Source organism: Vitis riparia, chromosome 15, assembly GCF_004353265.1.
Source record: "Vitis riparia cultivar Riparia Gloire de Montpellier isolate 1030 chromosome 15, EGFV_Vit.rip_1.0, whole genome shotgun sequence".
In the NCBI taxonomy this organism is placed as follows: domain Eukaryota; kingdom Viridiplantae; phylum Streptophyta; class Magnoliopsida; order Vitales; family Vitaceae; genus Vitis; species Vitis riparia.
Window position 1 is genome coordinate 9433697 of NC_048445.1, and position 9470 is coordinate 9443166.

Here is a 9470-nt window from a genome sequence, read left to right on the forward strand (position 1 = left end):
ATTTTCTTACCATTCCATTTTCTTTCAAATTTTTCAAAAATCAAACATAACTCTATAAATATTTTATTTTCTCTTTTCCTTAAGCTATACTTGAATCATGGAAAATGTTAAAGAAAATAAAAAGTTCTTATGTTTAGATATCATAAAAATATACTATTATGTTAGTTTTCAAAAATCTTTAAAACAAAAAAACAAATATATATGAAAAAATAAGATACTATTTGATCATGTATAGAAAAGTTAAGAAATACATTTTTCCTTCAACTTTTTTCACATTTCATTTTTTTTTTTTTAATGAAAAGATGCTGAATATATATTGATATTTTCATTTTCTTTTTCTTAGTATTTTTACTAAATTTTTTGTCATGATTTTCAAATATATAAAAAATTATTTTTCTAAACCTTTAAAAAAAAAAAAAAAAAAAAAAACTTTCCAACGACCAAACATAACCTAAGAAAAAAAGGAAAAAAAATACTCAAATTATTCTCTCCCATTTCTAATAAAAAAAAGTGAAAACTTTATGCCAAAAATACATTCATCAAGAATTTTTTTTTTTTTTTTACCTTGTATTTTCTCCCAAATTTCCAGCAACCAATCACACCCTAAAAGCACTTACTAATGCTTTAATATCAGGAATCAGACTCACTCCCCTCCAGCAACAGAATGTTAGAATCCAATTTTTGAGAACCAAATCAAATATACCCATGAAGTACAAAGATCACTGCAGCATCAGATCCCACAGAACAATCACTTTCCATCATTTCTTACATATGTGAACCAATTTGTCTACAAATGTAGTTACATTTGTTTTCAGAGGAAAGAAGAGATTTTCCTGGATCCCCTGTTTCACATTTTAGTGATTCATAAATTCCCAATAGAACATCATCACATTTGAACTAGACTAAATATTTTCAAGAAGAAAGATTGATTCTGTATTGTCCAGCTAGAAGATGGGGATCATAGAAGTACAAATGATATTGCGATTTATTGTCTAATGATACTCATCAGTAACATCATCCGCAAATACATAACTATCTGTATCCTGTTCTACTACAGGTTTATTTTTTATTTTTGATATTTTACCAGAAGATTTCATGGTCTTTAAGGGTTTCCTCACTTTCTCTGCCTGCAACTCCATCCCTTTCTCTGAAGGCTTCCGCTTTCTTTTCAACCGTGTTCCACCTGTGTCCTCTGCAACAAAATTATCCATCACTGGTTGAGAGTATTACTCCCATGAAAACATAAAAAACAAAGGGCATTTATATGACACTAGGGTATGTAGATGACACTGGGACTGAAATTATAATTTCATATTCTGCTTTCATATCATTTGAAGACGGTCCATTTTTTGTTATTTTCAGAATAAAAAATAATTACAGAAGGCAATTAAACTTTCAAATGGTTATCAGAAAAGAATGATATTACCTTCAACAGGGCTCGAGGCATGGTTCATTGCTTGCCCATTCTGTCCAGCCTCCTCTGAAAGAGGGGATCCAGAGTGGTTGCTGTCCGTCAATTTTGAAGTACTACCTACACATTTGTCTTGCTGCTCAGGAACATCTGGGCAAGGAACTGCTGGCAAAAAACATAGTTCTTCCTGGGACATATCTGAATCACTGAAAACGGACTCATTTTCCACTGTCATAATGTCAACTTCGTCATCTTCATTAACATCCGTATCTTTCACCTGCAAATGTGTAAAAAATCTATAAACAAGAAAAATTAACAAGAGAATATCTCCTCAAGCAGTCTCTCCTCTCCTTTACCTTTTCAGTCTCAGGCATCAAATCAAATTCATCTTCTCGTTCTATATACTCCTCATTTTCCTCAAGCTCTTTGAAATCAGGAGCAAATGCACTCCAGTTTTCGGTGTAATCTTTAGCCCAAATATAAACCAAGCCAGTCAGAGAAACAGAGACAACAATAGGGTGAACAGGATGCCAGGCTAAATCAATCAAGGCTTCCTTTGGGCCTTCAAGGATTTTTACAAGATGCCCAGCCCTATCCCATATGTAGATCTTGTGCTCTCCTTTGCTGGCAGAGCCTCCGACAACCCATTCACCATCACCACTGAAGCAGGGTACTTTCCAATGGATTTTGGTGATAGAATCTTGAAAATCCCGAAAAAGTGCTAAACACTTTGATCCAACAGCTTTCAACTTCTCCGCCTCATCAACCTCATCACAGCTTGTGCTTAGCTCGTCAAGGACTTTGAGTCCATCTTTCAAGGGCAGAAGATTCTCATAGATCCTGATTGTACGATCATTTGAATTTGTGAGAAGATACTGTCCATTCCTGCTGAATACGATGTTCTTGATCACAGAACCCCCAGATATGGGGACAACAGCACGCACTTGTTTGTTTTTGTGATCTACGATGAGAATTTCTCCTTTGGAGTTCCCAACATAAACTAAATCACCATACTTGTTAAAGCATGCAGCAGTTGGAGTAAAAGGGGGGGATCCATCGGAGAATTTATTGCGTGATGGAGGAGGCAGCCCAGCACCTGTGTCAGAAACTGAAACTGGCAGTACAGTTGTGCTTCCAGTATTCAAGTCAACAATCATGGGGGCAGATGAGAGTGGGCAAGCTAGGCAGAGGGATTTGGCAGAACCAGGATGTAGACGAGCTTGGAGAGGGGTTTGCTGCAGAGTTGTTCGTGTTATCTTCTCCCCACTGACAACATCCCAAAGAGTTAATGACTTGTCTGCCGCAGACACAAGAATGCAATGACCATCCTTTGACCAACAGACACTTGTTATAGCAGCAACACAGTCTTTATCATGAAGCTCTTTAGCTATGCCCCTGGTTTCAAAATCCCATATAATGCAGCTTCCATCAGCACATCCAGCTGGCAAAGAATATACAAATCAATTATCACATGGTGAACAACAAAGATGAGAAGATAATATTCACATAATTCTCTTCACTAAAATGCTTATAAGCGTGTATTTAACGAACAATTGGAGAAATATGATTTGGAGAAGAAAAGAAAGAATAAAAAACAACTATAAAAAGAAAAGTGCAGGGTGTAGAATGGAATAATGACACTCTGTCTAGATGTTGAATCGGAGGGGAAGGAAGATGAAAGTCAATGGGAGATATAAACTGGAATAATGCCTTCTAACAACAGGCAAAGTCTGTCCAGATGAATGACAAAATTGCATTTGCAATGCAACCTAAAATAAAATATCTTTTAAAGCGGTAAATAGAAAGCTAAAACAATGTCAATTTAACATTCCATATGACATGGTAGATCCGAAACACTACAGCCATGTAATCTCCATGAGGTAGAAAAATTCAAAAACAAACAGCACTAGCCCTTTCCCAAGAAAAGAGCAAAAACAAGCCATGTATGATCAATTCTAAAGCAATATAACCACCAATAATATAAGCAAGAGAAGTACCTGTGGATAGAAAAACAATAACAAATTAAAATAGTAAAACTAATAAACCAGTACATCAGAAAACCTTCAAAGCTAACACAATTGCAGAGAAATACAAATACTAGCAGTATTCCCAGTCTGTTTTCTCTGTTAACAACAGGTCCCTGGTTGTTGAACAACCACCCTTGTTCATACAAAAAAAATGAGAGGAGAATCCAAATCGTGCTAAAGGAATGAAGCATTTAAAACCATAGACACCTTACACGCCTCTCCCCCATCCCCCCTCCCTCTGAAAGAAGGAATGAAAAAAATCTCAAGCAAATTTAATTTCATATATGATGGACTCTGTACAAATAAAATTGGACCACATGCTCCCACATTTGAAGAATTAGTGAACCTTATGAAACAAAAACATGATTTAATATTAGTATTGGCTGTTATGGTGATTTATTAGTTGCTCTTGATAGTGATTTAGTTCTCACAATGTTTTGTGTCAATTGATGCAACTAAACCTAAGCTATTTTAGATGATGACGATGATGATGATCAAATAATAATAATATATGAAAAATACTGTGAAATGGTATAAGTGGCATTACCTCATGCATTAACCATTAAACTAATAAAACTAACAAAAATTCTCATCCAATCACTACATTAAAATTTTTCTTTATTTAGTAACTATTTCATTCCCTCAATCAAATTAGGAATATTATACATACGAAATGCAAATACCGGATATCCATACTTTATCCATTTATTGGATATGCAATTGAATTTAGAACCTACTCCATTCCCGCTTTAACTCCTTGCCATCCAAGCCAAGTCTCAAGGGTAACTATATAAAACATAATTAAATCTTACAATAAACAAAACCATCATTTTTTAAATTTTTTGTAGGAAAATATTAAACTAAATTTGGTAACAGACTATCTTGAAACCCAATCAAACAAGCAATTTTTTTTTCTTTTCTTCCTCATAAAAATAAATAAATCCCAAAGTTTTGGACTGCATAAAAATAAGGTATTATAGACCTCAAAATATAAATATATATATATATATATCACACACACACACACACACTAATATCCAAGAAAATCAGTCAATGTAGACTTATTACCTAAAAAAAATTTTGGACTGCATAAATCCCAAAGTTTAAATCCATATTTGAAGCAGAATCTTCATTTTTCAACCTTCAAAGACAGATGTAGGTTAAAAATCAAGCATCTTACCTCATCAAGGAAGAAAATTTTGAACAAATAGGGTAGCCTACTTTTGTTAACCTGAAGCCTTACACCCAAGATTTGGGCCTTGATCCTGTGTTTTTTAAATGCTAAACTTGTAAAAGCAGCTTGGAAACAAGCTATCTAACTTACGAGCAAGCACAAGAGAAAACAGACAAGACAGAGCCTGAAATCCCCTTACACATTGCACAGGCTGAACTATAAGGTAATGGTTCATGTGGGACAAGGAGGGACAAAACAAGAAGCAGGGTGAACCATGTGATATTTAAGAGTTCCAAAATATATATTACCATTGGTTGCAGACTTCACAGTATAGACCTATACCAAAAATCAGGGTTGGGACAGTGAACTAGCCCAAAATTTGAGCTTGTACCAGTAAATGATGTTCACAATATTGCAGAGTCGGTTGCCAACTTGAGCTACAGGGCAAGAAACATGTAGGCTCTTCTTGGTTTAGCACACTATGACACAATTAGTTACAGGGACATCTCACTAATTATTCAAAGGTGGAAAGACAACTTAAATCGCCATTTTTATAAGGCAAACTTAACAATAGCCAATCTTCCCACTTAGTTTTCTCCCTTTTTATGGTACAAGCCCCAGCCTCAGCTATGAACAAAACCAAGATGTTTCAATAGGATTCTTTTATGTGCTTAGAATGATAAAGCATTCACAGGTCATTTAGTAACAACTTTATAAGGTTTGCAACACAGAAAAATGGAGGGAGAGAAACTGAGTTCCAGCAAAAGTATAGCTACATTCTCTTTGGAGAGTGGTTGAAGTTTTCTTCTACCCACATGTCCTAAAAAATGAAATTTTAAGATTTAAATTATTATTTTCTCCAATTCTCCTTTTCCCAAGTTTTTCCAGCAACCAAAGGTACCCATAAGATTTCTTCAAAACATTTACTTTAACAGAGAAAAAGAAAAGAAAAAAACTAAACTGATTGGAAAAGGCTTATATTCTTAAGCACTTTCTTGTCTCACTCTTCTTAGGTAAAAATGAGAATAAAAATCCATCCTTCTCATATCCATTTAAGCTACATTGCAAGAATAAATATAGTAACAATGAAAAAATGCAAAACTATGCAATAGGTGATTCTCAAAGAGTACGAAATGGTAATACACTTACCGGCAAGTAGCGTTCCACGCCGATTAAAAGCAATGCATTTCATGACCCCATGTTCCAGATACTCCTCTATCACTTCTGGAAAATCCCCCTGCAACGGATCTTCAAATAACAACAACAAACCCACCATGTAAGAAAAATCCCTAAACAACCCAATCACCAAAACATACAAATTATTAAAAACCCACCAATAATTGGGGCGTTCATGATCAAACTTGGGTTGATAACAGAGCTACTGTCTCTCAAAATCCGACATTTAATCCAAAAAACAAAAACCCTAACAATGGTTTCCGAGTTCGCCCGTAAAGGGAGTTGCCGGACGCCCCCCTGTGCCGCTGCTCCCCTAAATAATACCTTGTACTGGCATTAACGAAAATCCCAAAAAAAAAAAAAAGACAAACAAAACTAAAATAATAAAAATAATAATAACAAATAAAACTTAAATACGCTATAATTTCAGACAGTGAATTTTGCGTGAGAGAACGAGTCCAAGACGACGAGTGGAATCAAAAGGTTTTGGCTTTCAAACATTAGGGTTAGGATTCCAAGCCGGTTCTTTTGAAAAACTGAAAATAAAAAACCCTAAATTCGGGGGGGAAAAACCATCTTTGCTTCGATTTACAGAAGAAAAGTGGAGAATGAGGAGGAAGTAGACAAGAAGCTAGGATTAAATCGTCGACGGCGGGTAGTGCGGCGGTCGACGTAGACGACAAGGAGGCCGGCGGCAGGCAATGCGGAGGTCGACGGTGAGGAAACGAGGGAGGAGTAGGTTTTTGAGTTCAACTGGAATTTCAGAAACGTAAAATTTGGACACTTTCTTCACAAATATATTTTACAAAATATAATTTTGAAAAACTTCAATTTATATTTTTAGTAAAACTTGAAATAGAAATCAATCTTAAATGGGTAGAAAAAATTAAATTTAAATTTAAATTTTTATTATTCTATATTTATATTTTATTTTAATGTTTTAAATTTTAATTTTTTTCATTAATGAAAATATTCCTAAAACTATTTTTAGAATGAAAAAGAACAAAAATAAATTAATGAAAATAATTTTTTTTATTTTAATATCTAAAATGAGATGATAAAAAATAATATGAAGAAAAAAAAAAGGTGAAAGATTTTTCAAATCTTTTCATTTTTCTTAAATTATCTTAAATGAAGGTGAAGAAAGTTTAGAAATTCATTTCTCAAAAAAAAAAAATATCCTGTTTTTTTTTAAATGTAACCAAACAAAAGAAATTATAAATTTTTATTGTATATTATGTATTTTTTTAATATTCTTTTTTTCTTTCTCTCTTAAACCAACTCCTTTCATGAAATTTGCCTTTTCAATAAACAAGTATAAATTGATTTAAATAAATAAACAAATAGTAGATATTAAAATATAAATAATTTACATCAAAGTTGTTTTTAAAAAAAACAATTTTTTTGAAAATTGAAATTTTTTATAATTAAAAATATTATTTAATAAGACAATTTCTACATTGAAATTTTTAAAATTATTTAAATTTTTTTTTAGTGAGACATAATTTTTATTAAAGATAAATAACTAATTTCATGAGACTTATCCTCACAAACAATTTTATGCTCTACAATGTCTTTATTTTTATGCCCATGCTTAGAGGAAAGTGCATTATCAAATCTTATAGGGACAAAGTTATTTACTAATAATTTCATGTTATGACCCAAAATTTCTAGATGAGTTAGTGTAGTTACATCAATTGTCTTTGATGGGCAATCAACTAGACATGTCTACACTCTTGATGTCGGGCACTCTAATAAGCATTATGTGTGTCTCACAAATCATATCTATGTAATATGGACTCCTTATCACATGGTTAAGGAATCCCCGAAACCCAAATTGTTGCAAAATTCAATTAGGTTTATGCCACTCAACTATGTGGAAACATATCAAAGGTGAGTGATTGGAGCTTGAACATGTGCTACAATGGCACATAATGACTATGATTTATGTAATATAAAAACTCCAATCATCCAATTTAATTTAAATTGATCTAAAATCCTAGTTATAAATCTAAATTATATTTTAACCTTAATTCCAAGTTTAAGAGATGAAAAAAAAAATTAAGTGTAAAAGTCATTCTCAACCAAGGAAATGAAATGGGTTAAATAAGTAGAAATGAGAGATCCGCGAGTTGTGAAGTATGAAGGGTGAAATGAACAAGTCATGGGAATGAAATACTAGCAATGAATGTTAAATGATTTAGAAAGTAAGCAACCATGAAAGAAGTTTTGAGGTCACATTTCTAAGTTTAAATGAAGACTTATCTTAAACAAAAGCAATTGCAACACACCTGACCTTGCATTGACCTTTGAGCCACTTCCTAAAAGCTTTTTACAGCAAACCACGTATTTTGAAGCTTGAGAAATCAAGAATCAAAGCTTTAAACGGTGCACAAATTGAAGTGGAAATGAAGGAGATATGACCATTTGAAGACATTTATGCAAAATGAACAGAAGCTAAATTCAAGAGAATTTTGAATTAAGCTTTGAATAGTAGAAATCGAGTTTGAAAATTGAGCTCAACACCCAAATTTCAAACTTAAATTCCCAAATACAAACCACACCCTTTCAAGCTTCTCCTACCTTTATTCCTAAATATGAACCAAACCCCTTTAAGTTTCTTTTCAATTTGCAGGCCTGTCAAGCATCAACCAAGCTCCAAGAAGAGCCTATCAAGCCCAAGATTTAAGAATTTCATGATTTTTGAGATTTTTATAATGGTTTTAGGATAGTTTTGGCCAATGAGTCTATTCCATGTGTCTAGGTTTAATTTTTACTATTTAAACTCCACTCCTTTTGGGTTTTATATATCTATATAAGGAACATGAGGAGATAGATTGATCTCCTCCTCTTGAAAATCTCAAATAAAAGTTCAAGGTTTTCTTTTACTTTCCATTCTTTTCTATTTTAATGTTTTGGCAACCAAACATGGGTTATGAGGAAAAATCCTAAACCATGTCTGGCTAATTTAATGAGTTCTAAACATGAAGATGAAGAATCCAAAGGAGTAATAAGAAACGGTAATTTATTGATTATGTTTCTCTATGTTTTCATATTTAAATTTGTAGTAAATAATTCTCTATGTTAGTTCAACCTAGATAAGGTACAATGAATTCTTACAAATGTCCTAGTGATTTTTGGAAAGACATTGATCATTAATTACCTTAGTTTGATCCCAAGTTAACAAATCCAAGGGTTGAATATACAAGATGGATATAGGTTTTTAATTGAATATAATTGAAATCTAAAATTAACCATCATATTTAATTGGTTTAAGAAATCCCTTTTCAAAAATAAAAATCTAAGTTCCAAATGCAATATTAATCCCCAGATTCAATTTGATATTGGGTTGACTTTGACCTTAAACCCTAACATTTAAAACGCCTTCTCTCTCTAAGGAATCTACATTGGATTGTTAAACTTGAGGAGATATTTTCTTTTCTTTTATTCATTTCATTAAATATTTTTGGAAAGTTTTATCCATATTTTATTCTTATTTATTTAAATTAAGGTTTCATTAGCTTTAACAAATAATTAATCATTCCAATCTAAAGACAATTAAACACATTAGTACTTATCCCAAAAGATGACAACCTAAAACACAACAAAGTCATGGTAATTATGTTAGAATATCTAGATTAATCCACTCCAAGCCCTAGATCATGGGGTGCATGCTACTAAC

General features: G+C 32.7%; 1 protein-coding gene across 1 annotated transcript; it reads right to left on the reverse strand.

The window, feature by feature from the left end:
* Positions 1-735: 735 nt before the first annotated feature.
* Positions 736-6562, reverse strand: LOC117932674 (protein RBL). Its single transcript, XM_034853951.1, has 5 exons — positions 5947-6562; positions 5762-5860; positions 1768-2852; positions 1427-1688; positions 736-1192 (listed from the first exon to the last, which is right to left on the reverse strand). Exons 1-5 carry the CDS (start codon positions 5963-5965, stop codon positions 993-995), a joined length of 1665 nt encoding a protein of 554 aa, XP_034709842.1. The 5' UTR covers positions 5966-6562; the 3' UTR covers positions 736-992.
* Positions 6563-9470: the final 2908 nt, after the last annotated feature.

What these genes read in the sequence shown, in the direction of transcription:
- LOC117932674 (XM_034853951.1), bottom strand. An exon ending in TGATGCCTGAGACTGAAAAG is followed by an intron (nt 1,689 to 1,767) that starts GTAAAGGAGAGG and finishes ACACATTTGCAG; the next exon opens with GTGAAAGATACGGATGTTAA. An exon ending in TGCCTCGAGCCCTGTTGAAG is followed by an intron (nt 1,193 to 1,426) that starts GTAATATCATTC and finishes ATTTTGTTGCAG; the next exon opens with AGGACACAGGTGGAACACGG.